The sequence below is a fragment of the Nerophis ophidion genome, linkage group LG07 (assembly GCF_033978795.1).
Source record: "Nerophis ophidion isolate RoL-2023_Sa linkage group LG07, RoL_Noph_v1.0, whole genome shotgun sequence".
NCBI classification, from domain to species: domain Eukaryota; kingdom Metazoa; phylum Chordata; class Actinopteri; order Syngnathiformes; family Syngnathidae; genus Nerophis; species Nerophis ophidion.
The window spans coordinates 50,558,345-50,582,071 of record NC_084617.1 but is presented as its reverse complement, the minus strand read 5'-3'; the positions used below and the strand labels follow the sequence as shown (position 1 = coordinate 50,582,071).

The 23,727-nt window shown below is 37.7% G+C and overlaps 1 protein-coding gene across 1 annotated transcript in view; it reads right to left on the bottom strand.

The window, feature by feature from the left end:
• Nucleotides 1-23,727, bottom strand: part of poc5 (POC5 centriolar protein homolog (Chlamydomonas)) — a 25,568-nt gene extending 1,841 nt beyond the window's left edge. The window contains exons 1-13 of the mRNA XM_061906340.1: nucleotides 23,540-23,727; nucleotides 23,180-23,275; nucleotides 18,986-19,127; nucleotides 14,074-14,252; nucleotides 13,620-13,796; nucleotides 12,029-12,133; nucleotides 5,711-5,890; nucleotides 5,405-5,591; nucleotides 3,132-3,280; nucleotides 2,129-2,266; nucleotides 1,851-2,015; nucleotides 1,680-1,782; nucleotides 62-135 (exon numbers count right to left, since the gene is read on the bottom strand). Of these exons, the coding sequence (XP_061762324.1) occupies nucleotides 62-135; nucleotides 1,680-1,782; nucleotides 1,851-2,015; nucleotides 2,129-2,266; nucleotides 3,132-3,280; nucleotides 5,405-5,591; nucleotides 5,711-5,890; nucleotides 12,029-12,133; nucleotides 13,620-13,796; nucleotides 14,074-14,252; nucleotides 18,986-19,127; nucleotides 23,180-23,263 (1,683 nt within the window). The 5' untranslated portion in view covers nucleotides 23,264-23,275; nucleotides 23,540-23,727. The remainder of the gene's footprint in view (nucleotides 1-61; nucleotides 136-1,679; nucleotides 1,783-1,850; nucleotides 2,016-2,128; nucleotides 2,267-3,131; nucleotides 3,281-5,404; nucleotides 5,592-5,710; nucleotides 5,891-12,028; nucleotides 12,134-13,619; nucleotides 13,797-14,073; nucleotides 14,253-18,985; nucleotides 19,128-23,179; nucleotides 23,276-23,539) is intronic.

Below are 23,727 nucleotides of genomic sequence, written 5' to 3'. Positions count from 1 at the left end.
GGCCAAAATTTTCCCTAATTATAACCATGGTAACGTGATAATGGACGAGATAGTGACTTACTATGTCTTCCTCCTCAGGATGGGTGGGTGAGTCTGGGTGGTCAAAGTGGTCAACCGGGCTGGCAGAACCAGGATCTGTCAAAAAACAATCATTAAAAAAAAACTTGAATAGCTTCAAGAATCGTTGCATTTGCAGACATGCATCAATCAATAAATGAGTCAATAAAGAATAAATACAAAGGAAAAAAGAAGTAAAATAAAATTGATCAAGGAATCAATTAACAATGTGTGATTAAATGATAAAACACATGAATAAAATAAAAAATATAGTTAAAGTAAGACTCGCATAAAGTATGATATAACCTTGTGTAAACAATTGATTTTAGATCAAACAAATGAACTTTTCATTTAAAAAAAATCCATTGATGTAAGGCTCGATTTAACATTCTGTGAATTTTTTAAAATAAAATTAATGGACAAAAATATAACAATAAAATTGATATAAGAATTGATTAACATTGTGTGATTCTTTTCGATAAAATAATAAAATAAAATAAAGTTGAAGTAAGACTTGTATTATGTTGTATTAAGCTATTTATGTAAAACAAAATACATTATTTTTAATAAAAAATAAAATTGATGTAAGACTCGATCAATATTCTGTGTGGTTTTTGTAAACAGAATAAAATAAAATTGGCGTCGGGCTTGATTAACATTAATAAACAAAATAAAAAAACTTGAATTAAGACTCCTATAATGTATTATATTACATCGTTTAGACCAGAGCTAGGCAAATATTTTGACTCGGGGGCTGCATTGAGAGAAAAAATGTGTCTGGGGGGCCAATGTGTATGTGTGTATAAATTATATATACACTTAGCTGTAAAAATTTGCTGTACAGTATGTGTGTTTGGGTCCCTTTTTTTCCATGAACATTAATACCAGACAATGTCAATGTCCGATAGAATTCTAAAATAGTTATGACGGACCATCTCAAAAAAACGGAATGGCATTTTACATTTTTCTACTGAATGGGACATCCAAAATGTACATGAAAATAAAGAGTGGGATTTACGATATTAATTATGGTCAATAAAACACTAAATATTAACAACATATGAACATCGCTCCTCTTTTACTTTTCAGACCGGCTCCTCGATAGACATATTGAAACACAGAAACACAACAAACAAACTGTAAAGTGTAATAAACACCTACAATATTATATATTATCACTCTTATGCAGACAGTTGTTGTACAAATTTTCTTCTGCATCTGTTCCTGACACATGGGTTTTGGGCAGGCTGCTCTGAAAACAAACTCCGCCCACACTGCTTTGTTCCTCGTCTAAACTGCTGTGACGTACATTACCGTAATAACTTGTATAACACCCAAAAGCAAAGATTTCAACTACTGAAATACTTTCTATAGTTCAAGACTTACAGTCATTTAAAAACAGCACTGCACATCATAATGGCGGCGACAGTTTGGATGTTAAAGATCTAAAAAAAAAAAAATTATATAGAATTTCGGGCGGGCCGGATTGAAAATCTCAATGGGTCGCAAGCCGTATTTTGCCCAGGTCTGGTATAGGTCCATCAACATACGAACAGAACCTGTGTGTGTAGTCATGTGACTACTTGTGTGTGTAGTCATGTGACTACTTGTGTGTACATTACATGTGCCGATGTGTGTTCTGGCGTGTGTCCTGCCACCAGTGGCGCGGGAAGCATGCTGGGAGGAGCGAGGATATTTGGCAGCGGTAGCCTGACCCATAGTTTGCTTGGAGAGAAGAAACAAAACGTTTGATTACATTGTAGCAAAAGAAGAGAATTCTAAACATTCCTTACTTGTGAAACTGATTGATGGTGGTCTACTGCAACGGAGCTCATGGGCGGGGCCACAGCCATGGCTTCAACGTTGTTGCGTATACTCTTACTAGAAGCATGTTTGGCAGTTACACGAGCTGTTGCCACGTTTGGCGTTTTTTGTTGAACTGCTGTGAGGACACTGGCCTGTCGAAATCAATGGCATTTAGAGACTATATTACCAATTGGTACAATGTTATTACTACTGTATGCTAGTATTTGTTGTAATGTTCACAAAAAGAAAATGTCCTTTCGCTCACCTTGTGAAAGGCAGTGCTGCCCCCTTGTGGGAATTGGCTTTGAGCCGCTGGCGCGTGCGGCGCTGCATAGTGTTGTGCTGGAGTATGCAAAGTGGAGGTGGGTAATTCAGGGCCAGGTGTGGGTGCACTAGGACCCATCTGAGGTAAAATAAGTCAGTCAGTATCATGCTTTGAAAAAACTGCACACTACAAAACATGCTCATTGTAGCCATTAATCCTGACTTCATTTTTATAAAATAATTAAATCAGCACATTTGTTTTATTCATTTTTGTTTGGCATGTTAAACTTGTACATATTGTGCTCCTGAATTAATGTTGGTAATCAATTTTACTTATAGAGTTCATTTTTTTTTCATTATCAAGTATTTTAAGTCCAATAAAAATGTTAGATTCAATAAGGATTTTTTTTTTTCTGTTATGGACCAATAATGTTAATAAAGTTATTCTTGTTGTAAGTACAGTACATCTACACATCTTTCTTTTTGTGGTTTATTTACTGGTAATAAGGGTACAAAGTTATGTGTACTTAAAATGATTTTATAGAGCAATTATACTATTTATAGTGCCTGCGGCGAATGGGGGTGCACAAAGTTTTCTCCTTCCTGAGGGTTGGGTGTGGGGGGTGTAAATGGGGAAAAAAAAAATTGAAAAGCACTGGGTTAGGGTGAAGGATCATGTGCAATCAAAATTAATTTGTGCGATTAATCTATATTTATACATTATTGCAATTTTTTGCAATTAATTGCATGAGTTTACACGTCAACTTTGAATGAATAAATACAATAAATTGGTTTCAAAAATCAATTACAATGTTTTCCACATGATAAGCACTACTGCTTCGTAGGCATAGAGATAATTTTAGTTAAGGCGCAGTGCTGACTAATACATATTTAGGAAACCAAATAAGAGATGGATTAATAATTAAAAAATATGGTGTTTTTTTTAGATCTGAAATTCTAAATAAATAACATTTTTGTCTTTCCAAAAACCTTCGCAGTCCTACCTGGTCCTTGTCGTGTTGGGCGGGAGACTTTGAGCGGTCAAAATGGGCCGGGCCTTGGCCAGGACGTTGCGGGGCCTGAGCCAATGGACCAGGATCAGGATCAGGACTAGGATCATGGTCAGGATCATCATCAGGGGATGAATCGGGATCTGTCAAAAGCAAACTAGTCAATGTCAATAAAATGAAGAAATTGACAACCCAAATTTTACAACAGATGGTTGTTGAGGACAGTTAGCGCTGTGCAGTATAAACAATATAAGATAGAAATAATATAGAGTTTAATACCAACGTGATAATACACGTTGACACAGTCTAGCCGTTTCCCGCAAATTATCTTCATTGAACGCAAACTCAACACAATGTAGCGTCCTCTCCATAGTGCGAAGATGCATGCAAGTCACTAATCTTTACCTCCATGAAAGCAAATTAACTATTTTTTTTTTTTTTTTAAACACATACCATTATCACTGGAGGACCAGAGGATAAGAGATAGCCTGATGTGCTACACGACATACCGTAGGAGGTTAAAAAAAATGCATAGCTAACCACCAAGCTACAAGATCAATACAAGTATTGATAGTAACGATACCAAGTATAGCACTGTTGTATGTTTGGGTGATACTACAGTGATTAGATCGATATTTTTAACCGTCACAAAATAGTTTTTTATAGTTTAAAAACTCAGGAAATACAAAAACAAAAAGGACTAAAAAAGGGAACTGCACTTTTTGGGGAATTTTGACCATCATTCACAATTATTATAAAAGACGGATGGATTTTTTTTAATGCATTCTAAATATTGAATAAATGTAAATAAAAGTCCGCTTACAGGGAACTCCACTGTTTCGCCCATAAAATCCAATAAATAACCATTCAAAAAGCACCAACAATACTCCATTTTGATTTCGTGACTTGAATATTAACAAGTATTAGTGAAATTGTTATTATAAGTGTTAATGCAAACAAACTATTCATAGCGGCGATGTAATCACTTCCCTGTCTCCCTATGTTTACATCATCGAGTAGTCTGCTGCTTCCTCGCTCCCCGTAAGTGTATTGTAGATCTTAAATTATGCATCTCACCTGGAAAGTAGACGTCTGAGTGGGTGTTTCGACAAGTTGGTACCTTTTGACAGCCATTTAGGACCCGAAAATGGCCAGAACGACAACAAAAAAAGCATTGCGCCCCCCCCCCGCCCATCCCATTTCTTCGAGAGAATTATGAAACATTCTTCATTTAAATGGGAATATATGAACATCCCAGCAGTCAGCACCCTAATGACAGCAGACATTGCACAGTAAGTATTGTATGAAGTCTGCAGTGAGTAATGAGTGTAGAAGAGAAAAAAGCGAACGTCATAATGCGTTTAAATGTGCCGCGTATGTTTAAAATGTTCATAATACGTCAATATTAAATATTATAAATGTGCCTGTTACTACATTACATATATACACTTACATCGTGTACTGTATATAAAACCGTATTTGGATGTTTTTTTTAAGCTTCATTGTTAGCAGACTTTTAATCGCATTAATTAAATATTTACAATGCATAAAAAAAAATACATCTATTGTCATGTCTTTTATAATAATTGTGAACGATAGGCAACATTTAAAAAAAAAAAAGTACAGTTCCCCTTTAAGTAGGAGCCAATATTAGTTTTTGCTGTTTTTTTTTTAGTTATTTTGCAATAATGGAATAAAAAAAACAACTAAATATTTAATTTATATTATTACCTGTGTTTTTGTCTGATTCTAATTGTAATCAAAAATGTAATCATTCATAGATCTTACAAAAATTAGAAGTGTCCTTATCAGGATTGGTATGACCAATATTGGTCATACCGCTACTAACTACTAACTATGAATTGGATCGATACTCAATTTTGTACTAATACCCAAAACTAATGTAGAGTATACAAACGACAGAATAATAAGAGCTTATTATATTTCAATGGAATTGTAAATAGACCTATGTTACAACAGAAAGTAAACATAAATTAACGGTAAATTGGCAAGTAGATTACCAATAGTTTTGACAATATAATACACCGGAAAGAACGCAATGTTACGTCAGCAGCCAAATTCGCAGCCTTTGTAACCCGTTTTGAAATGTTTCTATTATTTTTTATATGCCAAAATGATATCTTGTGATGTGTATCGTTATGCTATATACTGTAGATTTTAGGCCATATAACCCACCCCTAATGACTAATTGTACAATACCAAATGTTCTACCAACAAAATCCAAAGGAGTTCCCTTCGTTGCATACCGTGCTCATTATTTTCCTCAGATTCTGCATCCCCGGCATTGAACAGCTGGAGAGTCTCCATGTTGAGAGCACACACACCCCTCATCAAGGCTTTCCTCATGGATACTTCTCTGCGTTCTCGGTCAACCTGCAGTCTTTGAATCTCTGCCAGCATCTTCTCTCGCTCCTCGTTGTGCTCTAAAGTCAACTAACAACACACAAAATTCACTTAATAAATATGTGCTAAATTACCAGTATGTCCGCCGACAACATTTTTTCCCAACTATTTGAGGTCCTTTTCATAAGATAGCGACTGACAATACCCACCATGTTTAGCTTGGCTTCGTACTCCTCAGCCAGGCGGGTGCACACGTCCTCAGCTCTTTCGCGACAAGCCTGCTCTACCCTTATCATCCACTCTTTCTTAGCGACTGCGCGCCATGCTAACCACATCTTCCTCTTCAGGTACATACAGTGGTGTTGCTGCGCCAACCTGACAGCGTGAGCCTGTGAAGACAACCCACAGACCACAAATGATTTAAAGGAGCCATATGTCAAGTCATCATTAAATGGCCCTGATACGTCAAAAAGCATTAAGAAATCATCCATCCATCCATTTTCTACCGCTTGTCCCGTTCGGGGTCGCTGGAGCCTATCTCAGCTGCATTCGGGCGGAAGGCGGTGTACACCATGGACAAGTCGCCACCTCATCACAGGCCCAACACAGACAGACAGACAACATTCACACACTGGAGACCATTTAGTGTTGCCAATCAACCTATCCTCAGGTGCATGTTTTTGGCGGTGGGAGGAAGCTAGAGTACCCGGAGAGAACATGCAAACTCGACATAGAATGATCCCGAGCCCTATGTTGTTTTCAAATTCCTTCATAACTGTTAATTGTACTTCAGCCAGGATATTCTCATTTCAAAAATTAGATTTACAGCCCCCCAAAATTTTTATTGTTTTAATTTTGATGCGCCGCCCTCTACCGTTTGACCAATTAAAAAGTCAATGAGTGTGTCACTTCCAGTTTGCCAGTTACATAGCGCCATCTTTGTCTAGCTACTGCCACTGGTAAAGTTACAAAACACGTCAGACCTTAGTAAATCTAAAAGGCCTCGTTACGATGCTCAACTTCTTCATGACAAAGCAAGGAACAAAACAAGGTTTTTTTTTCGGGAATGCCTTTGAAAGATGGAGACGATTGAAGGCGGAGAAGATTTTTTCATCTCATGCCAAACTTGCTAATTTCCTCCTTGATAGGCAAGTCAGGCATTTACGTTGTCTTACTACATGTAATAAATGGAAATGGACATCTGGCATGTAAACTATATTGTCCAATACAGTCTATGATCTTGTCTAACAAAGCTAGTATGCTCCTGCAACGAATGCTTAGCATGCTAACCCGGCCAATGACACATCAACATACAGCCTAACGGGGGAAATAAATGCCCGTTAGCTTGTATGTCAATGTGTATTCAAACTTACGGCAAAATATATTTTTGATACTTAAAACCATATGAGAAAATGGGTAGTGTCGGTGCTTTCTTTGTTCTCGATATCCTGACACGGTGAGGAAATGGGTTCCAACATTTGCACCGCTAATTGCAGTTACTGGTACTGTATGTGCATCAGGCATATACGGGGTGGTATTTGCTTGGCACAATATAATGAATTACATGTAATGATTTTGGACTTAGTGTATTGACATTGTAGTAGGTTGTATGATTTATGCACAACGTGGTTTTTGCGTAACGGTGGTTGGCTCATAGAATCACACGTAGTGCGCCTATGCCATATATATTATTATATATAATATATTTAGATGGTGGTCTCTTGGGTCAAACTAGACATTTTAGCAGGGTAATGCCAACAATCTGTCCCGACTCCCGACGAAATTATTGCTAGGTAACTTTACAAATACATTTGGCTAATCGACATCAGTAAAATGTGGTAGAATTACTTTGTAAACCATCTTACAAGAAGCATAAACAATAGAAACCTACAGCGTAGGACTCGTCGATTGCCATTTGAAGTTCCTTTGAGTAGGATTTGGATTCGGCTGCGTATCTGGCACCCTCAGTCATGGACAGTGGGAGGGGACGACAGAGTTTTGACTGTGATTGCAGTAACACTTCTGGCCCCATTTCTACATATGGCACCTTTAAAACTTCCATCCATCCATTTTCTACCGCTTGTCCCTTTTGGAGTCTCGCGGGGTGCTTCACCCTATCTCTGCTGCGTTCGGGTGGAAGGCGGTGTACACCCTGGACAAGTCGCCACCTCATCACAGGGCCAACACAGATAGACAACATTCACATATTAGGGCCAATTTAGTGTTGCCAATCAACCTATCCCCAGGTGCATGTCTTTGGAGGTGGGAGGAAGCCGGAATACCCGGAGGGAAGCCACACAGTCACGGGGAGAACATGCAAATTCCGCACAGAAAAACTTGAATTAATTATTTCAGAATAACAGTGCCTAATCTAATAAAAAGGTACTATGTATCTTACACAGGGATTGTGAATGATATGCAAAATTGCAAAAAAAAAAAAAAAAATTGCAGTTCCCCCTTAAAGGCACCATTGAAAGAAATGGAATAAATAGCTTTTTGATGGCGAGAGCCCTAATCTTTATTAGAATACTATACTTTAATTTACTGGCCCAATCTTACTTTACTTTTCAATGTATCGATTTTGAGACAGAAGGCAATGCATAGTCAATGTGCAAAATGGTTCATAAAATAAAACGTATTATACATTCTTTTAACTTTTTTTGCTCAAATCTCTCCTTCACCATCAGCCCCCAACAAATATCCAAACGGGTTTTTCATTTCAACTTTTTGAAGTCCTTTTGATCAAGTTTTCAATCAAAATATACATTTGTATTAACATACATTTCAATAAGAAGTTCATATAATTTAAACCTGTAACCTTAACTGTTTTAAACACCTTCAAAAAGGTAAAAAAAAAAAAAAAGTTGTTGAGGACTGATCTCATGAATGTAAGCAAAAAAAGTACAATAAAATATAAATCCAAAATGTTTTTATGCCCTTTAAAAAAACTTCAGGACATATTCTTATGGCTTAAAAGATCATTAAAGTTGAATGTCCCCAGAATATTAATACACAGTTATAAAATATGGATCTGGATAAAATCTGTTGAATACGCGGAAATAAATTCCACACAGCTGCTGCAATATTTTGCACATGACAGCAGTGGTATGTGGGTGACGTGATCAGTGTGGTGGCGAACAATTTATGTTTTTATTGGTTACATTTTTTCATTGATGCAAACATGTTAAAAGTGCAATATCAATGTTGGAGGATGCGTTTTTTTAGAAATCAAATTAAGGTTTTAGCAAGCAGAAAGACCTTTGTTTATTGCAACAATTTCCCCTAAAAAACACAATAATGCCCTTAAATAGGTTTTATTCCGATTAAGCAAACAATCTGATCAATATATTAGAATAATCGATAGCCTTATTTTTTTCAATTGCTACCTTACTCCAGTTAGGATACATAATTCTTACATGTGAAGAATCCCTTCACACACTCTCAAACCAAGTGGCCGTTCACCAGATTAAAACATTATAGACAATTTCACATCATGTAGAACAAAAGTGCAGCATTTCAAACAAATACATAAGTCTGAAAAGATGGCAGTTTCAAATGATACCCCATTAACTCAAAATTTGGCCAAGAAATTAATAATTTTTGGACTTCTACATGGATGAAAGCAGTATGATTGACAAAGTAGTTACAATAGGAAAGTTGGTCAAATTACTTAACACTTGACAAAATAATACATTTGATGGCACTGAATGAGTTATGGACAATAATTCCAAATGCACAAACCCCCTTTCCATATAAGTTGGGAAATTGTGTTAGATTTAAATATTAACGGAATACAATGATTTGCAAATCATTTTCAACCCATATTCAATTGAATATGCTACAAAGACAACATATTTGATGTTCGAACTGATTAACATTTTTTGTTGTTGCAAATAATCATTAACTTTGGAATTTTATGTCAGGAACACGTGACAAAGAAGTTGGGAAAGGTGGCAATAAATATTAATAAAGACCTCAAACCCTTATTTGGAACATCCCACAGGTGTGCAAGCTAATTGGGAACAGGTGGGTGCCATGATTGGGTATAAAAACAACTTCCCAAAAAATGCTCAGTCTTTTACAATAAAGGATGGGGCGAGGTAGACACCTTTGTCCACAACTGCGTGAGCAAATAATCAAACAGTTTAAGAACAACGTTTCTTAAAGTGCAATTGCAAAAAATTTAGGGATTTCAACATCTACGGTCCATAATATCATCAAAAGGTTCAGAGAATCTGGAGGACTCACTCCACGTAAGCGGCATGGCCGGAAACCAACAGTGAATGACCGTGACCTTCGATCCCTCAGACAGCACTGTATCAAAAACCGACATCAATCTCTAAAGGATTTCACCACATGGGCTCAGGAACACTTCAGAAAACCACTGTCACTAAATACAGTTTGTCGCTACATCTGTAAGTGCAAGTTAAAGGCCTACTGAAATGAGATTTTCTTATTTAAACAGGGATAGCACATCCATTCTATGTGTCATACTTGATCATTTCGCGATATTGCCATATTTTTGCTGAAAGAATTTAGTAGAGAACATCGACGATAAAGTTTGCAACTTTTGGTCGCTAATAAAAAAGCCTTGCTGTGCGCGTGACGTCACGGGTTGTGGAGCTCCTCACATCCTCACATTGTTTACAATCATGGCCACCAGCAGCGAGAGCGATTCGGATTGAGAAAGCAACAATTTCCCCATTAATTTGAGCGAGGATGAAAGATTCGTGGATGAGGAAAGTGAGAGTGAAGGACTATAAAAAAAGAAAAAAACTAGACGGCAGAGTAATTCAGATGTTATTAGACAAATTTACTCAGATAATTCTGGAAAATCCCTTATCTGCTTATTGCGTTACTAGCGTTTTATTGAGATTATATGGTCGTACCTGTACAACCTGAAAGTCGGAGGGGTGTGGCCACAGGTGTGGTGACCGCCAGTGTCTCCGAGGGAAGCCACATTTTCCACGAGGCGAAGGCAGCCGATGCTTCCTCCACTTTGGAAGCATCCGACGGTCGGAGGTGGCCGGTGGGAGGAGGCAAGAGAGTCCGCAGCTGCCTCTTAAACATGTGCAGGAAGAATGACGCAAGCTCTCTGCTCATGTCTACGGTAAGAGCAGACTTATTACTACCATTTTCTCACCGAAACCTGCTCGTTGACATGTGGTAGGGAACCATGTTCGCTTGACCGCTCTGTTCCATAGTAAAGCTTCACCGTCATCTATCGGGAATGTAAACAAGGAAACACCGGCTGTGTTTGTGTTGCTAATGGCTGTCGCAATACAGCGCTTCCACCTACATCTTTCTTCTTTGACGTCTCCATTATTAATTGAACAAATTGCAAAAGATTCAGCAACACAGATGTCCATAATGCAGTGGAATTATGAGATGAAAAGAGACGACTTATAGCTGTGAACGGTGCTGGACCAAAAAGTCCTCAACAATGCGTGACGTCACACGCACGCGTCATCATACCGCGACGTTTTAGCATGATACTTCCAAGCAAAATTTAAAATTGCAATTTAGTAAACTAAACCGGCCGTATTGGCATGTGTTGCAATGTTAAGATTTCATCATTGATATATAAACTATCAGACTGCGTGGTCGGTAGTAGTGGGTTTCAGTAGGCCTTTAAGGCTCTACTATGCAAAGCGAAAGCATCCAGAAACGCCACAGGCTTCTCTGGGCCCAAGATCATCTAAGATGGACTGATGCAAAGTGGAAAAGTGCTCTGTGGTTTGAAGAGTCCACGTTTCATATTATTTTTGTATATATTCGACATTGTGTCATCCGGACCAAAGGGGAAGAAAACCATCCAGACTGTTATCGACGCAAAGTTCAAAAGCCAGCGTCTGTGATGATATGGGAGTGCATTAGTGCCTAAGGCATGGGTAACTTACACATCTGTGAAGGCAACATTAATGCTGAAAGTACATACAGGTTTTGGAACAACATATGCTGCCATCTAGACGCCATCTTTTTCATGGACGCCCCTGCTTATTTCAGCAAGACAATGCCAAGCCACATTCAGCACGTGTTACAACAGCTTGGCTTCGTAAAAAAAAAAAAAAAGAGTGCGGGTACATCGAAAATGTGTGGCGCATTATGAAGCGTAAAATACGACAGCGGAGACTGTTGAACGACTGAAGCTCTACATAAAACAAGAATGGGAAAGAATTCCCTTTTCAAAGCTTCCACAATTAGTTTCCTCAGTTCCCAAACATTTATTGAGTGTTGTAAAAGAAAAGGAGATGTAACACAGTGGTGAACATGCCCTTTCCCAACTACTTTGGCACGTGTTGCAGCCATGAAATTCTAAGTTAATTATTATTTGCAAAAATAAAAAATAAAGTTTATGAGTTTGAACATCAAATATCTTGTCTTTGTAGTGCATTCAATTAAATATGTGTTGAAAAGGATTTGCAAATCATTGTATTCCGTTTATATTTACATCTAACACAATTTCCCAACTCATATGGAAACGGGGTTTGTATTTCGCTGGGACATAAATGAACAGTATACTGTACCGCTTCCTTGGCCTCTATAAACTGAATTTTCCAGTGGGTGAAGACCTTCATCTTATCAAGCTTGTCGTTTTGTCTGTCCAACACCAGAGTCAGACTCTTGATCACCTGAGGGAGAGTACAACACAAAACAATAAGCACAAAGAAATGTGTTATTCTTCATCAATATCACTCAACAGCCAAACAAAGACCAAGACTTTAACTACCATATGTGCTCCAATTATAGCTGGGGCTTTTATTTACTTTAACCAGTCAAGGCGATAGGCATTAATTGGAGCAAGGCGATCATTTCTGAAGTTTGAAAACTCAGAATATATTTTTTCAACTTGATGATTTGGAGTGAGAGAAAGTGGAAAGGGAAAGTAGCTGTCTTTGAACACAAGGTTACCAAGTTGAAATAGTAAAAAATAGCTAAAATGCTTGCATAAAATGTTAGCATACTAACATTGGAACAATTAGCATACTTCCAATGTTGCGCCAAGTTAAGAAATCCCTGATTATTATTAGGATAAAAAAGTAAAATAAAATACTAAAATGCGAACATAAAACGTAGAGATGTCCGATAATCGGACTGCCGATATTATCGGCCGATAAATGCTTTAAAATGTAATATCGGAAATTATCGTTATCGGTTTTAAAAAAGTAAAATTGATGACTTTTTAAAACGCCGCTGTATGGAGTGGTACACGGACGTAGGGAGAAGTACAGAGCACCAATAAACCTTAAAGGCACTGCCTTTGCGTGCCGGCCCAATCACGTAATATCTACGGCTTTTCACACACACAAGTGAATGCAAATCATACTTGGTCAACAGCCATACAGGTCACACTGAGGGGGGCAGTATAAACAACTTTAACACTGTTACAAATATGCGCCACACATTTCGGGAGATCATTAGCACCGTAACAACAAACAACAGAAAAAATACCCAGAACCCCTTGTAGCACTAACACTTCCGGGACGCTACAATATACACCCCCCGAAGAGTTCACAAACTGCCAAAATGGAACCTAATAACGCAATACGTGCAAAATCTGCCAAGATGTCACCATATAAGGTTAGCATACCACCACGGGAACAGTTAACATATTTTTAAGATGGCGCCAAGTAATGGAATATTAGGTTGAAAACATACAAAATTTGTGAGAATTCTTGCAGAAAACTTTAGCATGCTAACATTGAAACATAGTATTTCCAAGATGTCGCATATAAATCAAAATCCTGATTTATTAGGTGGAAAATGTGCAGAATGAGATAAAATGCTAGATTAAACAAAACAGCAGCAACAGAACTAATGCTGTAGCAGCAAACTGGTCAGTCATCATAAATTAAATCGTAAACAACAGAATGGTTTACAATTTACCAAAATTTGAACGTGTGTGCAGAGCTATATTAAGCTGCTGGATAATGTATACTCATGATACTTCACAATTAGCTACCACTGTTAATCAAAGCTACATTAGGTGTTCGTCAACAGCCATGGTCAACAATCACCCAGTGACTTTGGGAGTTTCAACTGGTAAACTAAGGTGTTAATTGGAGCATTTACAGTATAACAAAAGATAATTCATGTGATGATGCACATTGTGGTCACCTCATCCTTTCTCTTGTTGGAAATCTCATAGGTGTTTAGCAGATCCTTCAGGCTGTCCAGCTCCAACTTCAAGGCCTCTTTCTGGGCATTGTGTATCTCCCTCTCCTTCTGCAACTCCCGCTTGTGTTGATCTATAAAGGCCACCCTCCACTTCCTTAGCTCCCTCAGGATATTGGACTTTTTCAAATATAGTGAGGGGGTGGTGCGTTAATGTTTATGTAATGAAACCATGTTCACAACATTGTCACAAATACATGCACAAAGTTAATTATTTAAAGAGTTACAAGACAGTATATTTGACAGATTTATAGATTACATTTGTTTGTCAATTGTTTTCACTACAATGCTACACTTGATTGGGGCATTGATATAGTTCACATGCTAGCCCATTTAATGTATTTTTGGGCAGTTTGATACATTAAGATGAAAAGGAGCACTACATGACAACACTGACCTTTAGTTTGGTGCTCCATGTGTCTAGAATGATCTCAATTTTGCCAATGTTCTCCTCTGAGATGAACAGCTCGATTTCAGTGAACTCGAGAATGCCTTTGATGTTTGACTGCGACCGTTCCGATGCATCTTGTATCCTGTCTGGGCTCTCAATACCTCTGGAATCATGTCTGAGTCGCTCTAGCAAAACAAAAATAAAATGTAGGGGTGTTATGATTCATTGATACTGTATTTATTATTCCTAAGATTCAACTACATCAATTTGTGCTCGGCAATCAATTGACTTTATCGATACTAAAAAAATGAAAACATTGGATTTAAGAATGTTAATATGAAATGTAACACTTATGTTGATAAGGAAGTTGAATGTTACTGAAGTCTGCCTGCGTGTCTGTGGCTCATTGCCATCAGTCATCAGAACAAGAATGGCAGATATAGTATCTACGGTGGCCGAGAAAGTTCACAACAAATACAAACGCCACAAAACAATACAGCGGAAAGCAAAAAACTTTCTGCTACAGCACCATTGCAAAAGCCACAAACAACCCAAAAAAATGAAGCCACAAACCAACTTTAAAGGGGCCATATTATGCAAACCCAACTGTTCTTCCCTATTGGACCTGCAGAAGTCCTGAAAATTTGAAACCAAACCATCGGGGCAGTGCGAAGGTATTTATAAAACAATTTTGCCTTCTTTCCGACTTCCGACTAATGAGATGTTTGGAGTTTGTACACCAGTTGGGAAAAATGTCGCCGGATTATCCATATATATTGGTAATTTTCCCAGACTGCCTTGCGTGTCCGCCATTCTAGTCCGCCCTCTCGTCAATAAGCTCCTAATTTTCCCCTATCTTGTCTGGGTGCAGACTGACTCGTACATGCACATGCATTCTCCACTGCTGCCATCGCTAATACAAAGTAGCATATAGTTTTGATTGATTGATTGATACTTTTATTAGTAGATTGCACAGTTCAGTACATATTCCGTACAATTGACCACTAAATGGTAACACCCAAATAAGTTTTACAACTTGTTTAAGTCGGGGTCCACGTTAATTCACGTTAGTTCTAACTCAAATCTGTCAGTAGACTCTATAGGAATCGCTAGACTACAGGGAAGGGTTTTAAATGTACAAAATAAATCATAATATGACCCCTTGAAGCCACAAAGGAAGTGTCAGCGGTTGCTGAGGCGCAAGGTTGAAAACGGTGTAATGAACCTCTAGTATGTTACTATTATTGAAAAGGTAAAAAAAAAAAAAGTTATTTCTGACTGAAAATCTGGTCATACTTCACTTTTCCAACTCCGTTTTCAACTTCCTTCTCATCTTTTTAGGTTGTTGTGTTTTGGCTTAAATTTGTTGTGTTGTAGCTTTATGCTTTTGTGGCTTTTGGAATCGTGCTATAGCTGAAAGTTTGTGTTGTGGCATTTGCATTTGTTGTGCTGTTAATTAAAATTTGTAATAACAGGACAAAACACTGCTGATTTAACCTGAAAAGATTTGGTTGCACTAAACTTCTCAGGTAAACCTACTGTTAATTCAACCTTACAGATGTTGGTTGCACTTTATATTAATATTGTATTATATATGTAGAAAAACAACAGCAGAAGTACTAGGTAAATCTATGGGTAAAATGTTGTTTACTGGACATTTCTTGTATGTTGAAAATGAGAGCAAAAAAGGTTTCCTCTTGTAATTAAACCTAAAGTGTTGGTTGCACTTTACTCAAATAAGATGTGAATGCATTAGCCATTAATTGTTGCTTACATGCTGGTTTGTATCTATAATTCACATAATTTAAACCCAATTCTCTTACAAGAAATAACAGTAATATCGGAAACTTTGCCAGCAGTGTCCAATATCCAGTATTTATTTCAGTCACTAAGGGTGCCGAAAAAAGGAAAAAAAAATTCAGAATAAACACGATTCTCATTTGTACCTATTCTTAACCCTGTAACACCAGTTGTAAAATACAACGTTACCTTTAACCATCCTAAAAAACAATGTTATATTTGATCAATTTTTTTTCAATCACATTTAGTCATTGTATTGTTCAGTCTCACAATGCTATTGGATCGTACATTTCTTTATAAGTCACGCCTTCTGGCCACGAACTCACACAACCTCTCAAGGTTTCCTTTGAACAACATCTACTTGTTTCATTGGACTTCATTCATCAGATTCAAGAAAGTAAAATGTCTTTAATATTTTTTCGGTTGTTAGTACAATGTCAAGAGCATGTACATATGTAGTTATTGTGGAACAGATGCATCAATTTTCATTTAGAGATTGTTATATAATTGTTGCAATTATACATCACTGGGTGAATGTGGTAGTCAAATAGCTGGCTTGTTGCAGTGGGCTTAAACAGGTTGCATTCCCTCCACTACACCACTGCCTGAAGTATTTTCTTTATACATGGATAGTATACTTTCCACCATTGTGTTGTGTTCTGGTAAAATTTGAATGATTCAAAAGTGTAATCTCTAAAATGTAGTTGATATGATCAGCCTGACCTAAAATTCCATGACTGTCCACAAAGAGGATATCAACAGACAATTCAGTTCTGGGGAAAGGAGTGTTCCTGAATGTGGGGTGTGGATGTAAGTGGGGGTATGTATGCATGTTTTCCTTTTAGTATGATAATTAGAGCCAATAATCAATTTACATTTAGGATATTTAGCAGACGCTTTTGTCCAAAACATTTCCACCCTGAGCACTTGGTCCACCACTACTTGCTGATGTGATGCCACGCAACAGATTCCAATCCTTGTTGATGTCATTAGATATTGTAAACAACATGACACTATCTGAGACGGAAAAGAAAGACAAGTTATGGAAACTCAGACTGGCTTGATTCATTCAGAGAGAAATGCCTGCAGGTGGTACCAGAAGAGCACAACTCTGTGGATGAGATGATTCCTTTCAAGGGAAAATTAAGCAGCATCAAGCAATATATGCGGGGCAAGCCAAACACATGGGGATTCAAAGTGTGGGTGAGAACTGGAATCTCTGGCATGTTTGACTTTGATGTCTACTAAGGCAGTGTCAACGGAATACGAGCCAAATATGAACTTGGATTGTCAGGTGAGGTTGTGATGAAACTTGATTCCACTCTTCCAGAAGGTCAGAAATACAAACCGTAAGCCTGTGTTCACCTGTGTTCCATAGTGAAGCTCCTTGAGCAGGGAATTCATTACGTGGGAACAGCCAGGCAGGTGCACCTACCCAACTGTAACCTTGAAGACGAAAAGAGCTTGAAGAAAAATGGGAGAGGAATCTATGGCGTCAGAGTGGAGGGTAATCACAACATCTGTTGCTGTCAAATGGTATATCAGCAAGGCCATCACACATGTCATCATTTGCTGGACCTAAACCAGTCTAGAAGATTCAACGCTGGGACAAAGCAAACAGAACCTACATTGAAGTTGAGAGGCCTTACATTTTTGGTGCCTAATAACACGTACATGGGAGGTGTGGATTTGTTGGACTCATTTATAGCCAAATACAAGTTCTCCATCAAATCCTGTCGCTGGTACATGTACATAGAGAGGAGCGGCGTGTATAGGCAAAGGGAGCCAAGCGATATAGACAAGAGACTTCAGGAACCCCTCTAAATGCTCAGAAGAGGCCATCCAAAAGATGTGCACACCTCCCATTGGGTGTACGCAAGTATTTAGTTGCCCATTTCCCAAGGAAGACAGGGAGAATAAAGGATACACTAACACACAATAAAAGAAAATAATTTAAAAAATATATATTTTTATATATTTGTAATCTGTCCTGTCAAGCCACTCGGGCAAATTATATTGCTGATGTACAGTACAGGCCAAAAGTTTGTACACACCTTCTCATTCAATGAGTTTTCTTTATTTTCATGACTATTTACATTGTAGATTGTCACTGGAGGCATCACAACTATGAATGAACACATGTGGAGTTATGTACTTAAAAAAAAAAAAGGTGAAATATCTGAAAACATATTTGAGTTTCTTCAAAATAGCCTCCTTTGCTCTGATTACCACTTTGCACACTCTTGGCATTCTCTCCATAAGCTTCAAGAGGTAGTCACCTGAAATGGCTTTCACTTCACAGGTGTGCTTGAAACTCATGGAGAGAATGCCAAGAGTGTGCCACGCAGTAATCAGAATAAAGGGTGGTTATTTTTAAGAAACTAGATTATTCACCTTTTTTTGTTAAGTACATAACTTCACATGTGTACATTTATAGTTTTGATGTCTTCAGTGACAATCTACAATGTAAATGGTCATGAAAAAAATTATAATAATTGAATGAGAACTTTTGGCCTGTACTATAGATGCCCATATTAGCTGTACAAGTCTACTTCAGAAAAGTGAAGTGCTGGATACTTCTCTTGCTGCCTTATTTGTATTTGTGAAGCATTTTATTAAACAAAACCAGTTTTCTTTTAAGTAATCTAGAAAGTGATCAGAGCTGTTTATCTATATAGAGAATCGATTCTGAATCAAATGGTTACCCCCTAGAATCGAACCGTGTGGTGTCCAAAGATTCACAGCACTCAGTCAAAGTGGTAGAATTATTGGTTAAAAAGTAACTGAATCAATTTTAAATCAGTTTATTGTTTCAGATCGTATCGTTTGTAAAATATAATACAGTCTCTGAATTGTACCGGCAACCTTGAATTATGATTTGAATCAAATCATAAAAACGAATGGTTACACCTCTAATAAAATGGGTTCACGTTCCATGCAACATTTATTGGTAACGTTCTTAACTGGTCTTAACTTATTTATCATGAGCTCTAAAATGGGGTTGGTCAAGAGTCAAGGGTGAAGATCTTACATTGACGGGGTCTGTCGGAAAGATGCAACAGGTATTGGAAGCCCCAAAAATTTGATAAGTCCACTTGAAATAAATACTCTACAGTACCTCCAACTTGCTGCGAATTCCTCTGTGAATTGCGACCTTCTATGGACAGATGTGAGGCGCTCCTTCCATGGACGCGAGTGTTGGAGACAGGCTCAAATCTTGGTGAGACCAAAGTATTTTGGAGAAGCTCCTCATATTCATCCTGGTGGGCCGCCAAACAGGACACAGGGTTGTTTACAATTAAACTGGGGGATTTATTTTTTTACATGATAAACATGTGCAATGTCAGCGCAATAGGTTATGAAGCAGAGTGAGTATATTTTGAAACTTGGGCCTGTGTTCTGGGGAGATGTGCTTCACATTACAAATTATGCATCCCCTGAATCTGAGCATGCGTATAAATTGAAATAATGTGGAGTTAAATTGTTATCGCAAATGTCGTTGTATGATTTTTTCATTTTGTCTTTTGATGTATATGTTTCTCACACAAGCAATAAAATGTATATTTTATTAGGTTATAGTTTTTTTTTGCTGGGAAACCTAAAGTGCTCCCATCATGCCTTGGGCCACCTGATTTCCGATTATATTTCACATGAAACCACAACCTAATCAACGGTACATTAGATCGTTCTACAGTTTGTGGTGTAAGATATAAATAAATAAATAAATTTAAAATACGTGGCGTTTTTTAGTGTGACAATTGTTCTCACGTGTAAGATTCCTTCTATGTGCAATTATGTTTCCGCATTCCTTTGATTTGTACACATTCGCAGATGCAAGGGGTGCCTGAATTCCAATGGGGAGCATGTCTCTCTAGAACATCGGCATTGAGATATTCGAATGATATGCAAAATTTGGTCAAATATGCAGTTTAATTTCAGGAAAAGTCCTCTGTATGGATAGAAAATTGTTACATTAAAAAAATACCATCTATAACCAAATACTTTATCACTTTAAAATCTCAGGAATTAAATATTGATATGAATAATGTCTAATCATAAATTTCAAACTTTTTTTTTTTTTTTTAGTAAAACTTAATATCTGCTTGAGCAAGTTATCAAATGACAATACATTTTACGGTACAAAAATGGCAGAATTTCTGTACGGAAAAAAAGGTTTTTCCATTTACAGTAATATGGCTGCAAAAACATCGTACATTTTATGTTAAAATTGGGGAGACTAAGCTTCTAGTTTACTGCAAAATCTAGATGTTTTTTTACGGTGTAAATAAAAAATGCATAAGAAATTGTATAACAATTGAATCCCTATACCTTTGTGAAATATTCACAGTTACAAGTGGCCCTCTGAGGGCAGCCATAACTGCAATTTGGCCCTCAATGAAGTGAAGTAAAGTGAATTATATTTACATGGCACTTTTCTCCAGTGATTCAAAGTGCTTCACATGGTTAAACCCATTATCTACGTTACATTTAAACCAGTGTAGGTGGCACAGGGAGCAGGTTGGTAAAGTGTCTTGCCTTGTCTTTGGACACCCCCGTGTTTATACAATATTTTTTTGCATGTTCAGATTGTTCTCAAGTTTCAAAGACATGCAAGTGCATGCATCTGTGGAATTTTTCCGTCAAAATTGAAAGAGTATACATTTAGGACATGTCCACACGAACACGGAGCGTGTCAAAAACACATTTGGGGTTAAAACAATCTCTATCCACAAAAGTGTAATTTCAACACTGTCTATGTCTACACACAAACACATACACCTGCAGTCATGCACATTTTGTCCAATCAGAAGCCTGAAATAAGCAGCAATATCTGACTTGGTGCAGCATTACACCTCCTATTATGTTTATTTTGATATACTTAAATGTACAATGACATGTACATTATCTTTAAAACCAGCCTGCACATACACAGAGCCCTGGGAACATTATTAAAGAGCGAAAGCATGCCTGTGCTGCTGAAACCCAACACTCATAGAATAACTTGTTGAGCAACATCGTGATGCCATGTACAGCAACGTGGTGATGTATTACATGTGCAGAGAGTTGTATATTATTTCTAAAATCAGCATGCACTAATGAGCTAAGGAAACCATTTTGCATGTTTAGGGGCCTATATAAAGCATGCGGATGTGTGTATGCCGCTGCAAAACTCTTGTGGAATTATAAAGCATTTAATCATTGATATTGTACATGTGTAATGAAGTGTATATTGTCTTTAACATCAGTACACACTACAAGGACGCTACATTATGTTTCTTTTTAGTTGCTTAAATGCTTTTTACCCAGGTCCACTGTTGCGCTCGACTCCATCTACAAATATGGAAGCAAGACATGTAAGTTAGCTTCATGATTTGTCATTAAACAAGGACTACAAACAAAAGATAATGTTGCACCTTTCTTATGACAGAGCAAAAAGTCTTGTTTGTCAAAGTTGCCCCATCAGGTGGAGATTTAACAGTGATCGTATCCAAAACCACTGACTGTCATTAACGCCGGCGGGAGTGTGTCGCAAAGCCCATTTTGATGAATCTTTTTTATTATTGTTGAGTGAAAAGAGCAGCATGTTACGGTTCAAACGTACATTAAGTCCTCTTATTGTGTGTTTAAAGCCAAGAAGGCAGCGTTGTTGATCTCTAAACTTTGGCCAGGTTTGCAAAAGTCTGCATTTTTAAAGACAAACGTATGCATCTGCGCGTGGACAAGAGGCTTAAACGCAGAGATAAGTGTGTGTTTATTAAGTATCTGTGTTCATGTGGACATGACCATAGTAAGAAAAGATGAAGTGCTTTATTGGTGCACTTTACTTCCAAGCTTTTGCTGGCCACATTGCAATGTGGCGGGCCAGAACCGGCTCCCGGGCCTCGAGTTTGACACCTGTGCATTAAATTCTTTAGTAATACAGAATACAAAAAAAAAAAAAAAGACGGTCGACAGGAAGTCCTAAGTAATTTTTATCGGAGACTTTCGCAGCATCAAAACATGCTAAGATACCTCTTCTCATTCCAATCGGATTTGAGATACAAGTGTTTGGTGTTAAGAGCTTTGTCAGAGAACCAATTATGTAATAATGTGTTAAAGGCCTACTGAAACCCACTACTACCCACCACGCAGTCTGATATATCAATGATGAAAAATTAACATTGCAACACATGCCAATACGGCCTTTTTAAGTTTACTAAATGGCAATTTTAAATTTCCCGGGAGTTTAATCTTGAAAACGTCGTGTAATGATGACGTGTACGCAAGATATCACAGGATTTTAGGAAATATGAGCGCTGCGCACACACACAGCTAAAAGTCGTCTGCTTTAACCGCATAATTACACAGTATTTTGGAGATCTGTTTTGCTGAATCTTTTGAAATTTGTTCAATTAACATTGGAGAAGTCAAAGTAGAAAGATGGAGTTGGGAAGCTTTAGCCTTTAGCCACACAAACACACGGTGATTCCTTGTTTAAAATTCCTGGAGGTGAAACTTTACTATGGATCAGAGCGCGGTCAAGCGAACATGGATCACGATGGAATGTCAACCAGCAGGTTTTGGTGAGAAAATTGTGGTAAACAGTCGCTTCTTACCGGACACCAGCTGACCTTGTGCCGTCCACAGCTGCCGTCGACTCCCCTGAGACATTGGCCTCAAGACACCCGTGGAGACACACCTCCGACTACCAGGTACTGTTAAACTCACTAAAACACTAGCAACACAATAGAAAGATAAGGGATTTCCCAGAATTATCCTAGTAAATGTGTCTAAAAACAACGGAATCCGTCCCAATGAAATTGCGTTGGTTTTTTTTTTTTGGTTTTTTTGTTTGTTTTTCTAGTCCGCCGCTATCAATGTCCTCAAACACGAATCTTTCATCCTTGCTCAAATTAATGGGGAAATTGTCGTTTTCTCGGTCCGAAAAGCACTTTTTGTTGGAGGCTCCCATTAAAATCAATGTGAATATGTGAGGAGCCCCCACACTTGTGACATCATCGTCTGCGACTTCCGGTAAAAGCAGGGCTTTTTTGTCAGCACCAAAAGTTGCGAACTTTATCGTGGATGTACTCTACTAAATCCTTTCAGCAAAAATATGTCAATATCGCGAAATGATTAAGTATGACACATAGAATGGACCTGCTATCCCCATTTAAATAAGAAAATCTAATTTCAGTAGGCCTTTAATATTGGCAATTTAGTTAAACACGATACAAATTATAACAAATCCATCGCTTTCTAAAAAAACAACAGCACGACCATGACAGGACTTACTGTAAAGAAACCATTACATATTTTTGTGCTTACTCACTTGAAACTGCGAAGAGACAGAGTTGCTCCTATATGTCGAGTCTTTAGGCAAAATTGGAACACTTGGCTCTTCATCTGAAGACATCTAAAAGAGTAGCTGGTAGAGAAAAACAACAACTTACAATAAATTACTGAAAAGCATGACATGCCATTTCTATTTCTCTATAAATCATTTGATAGTATCAAACAATAGGTAGTAACCCTAAAATAAAGATGTTACGGTAAAATGGCTACAAAGTGATGAAAAGAAAGAAGATGACGCTGTCAAACAGGCGGGCGGCACAGAAACACGGCGTGATAAATTACTTTTTGCCAACTCTTTAACATTTTCCAGGTTAGCTTAGCCATAGATCCAACTTACTGTTGTTATTTGCACCAAAAAAACCTTCCAATGTAGACAGGAAACAAACGTGAACTAACTGTTGGACTTAGTTCTATTCTGAACACAAAAAAGCGCACTTATTAGCTTTAGCGTCCTGTGATATCCCGTCAGTTGGTGAAAGCTCGCTAAATCGTTTGAACCGACATGCGCTAACAACGGAGGCTATG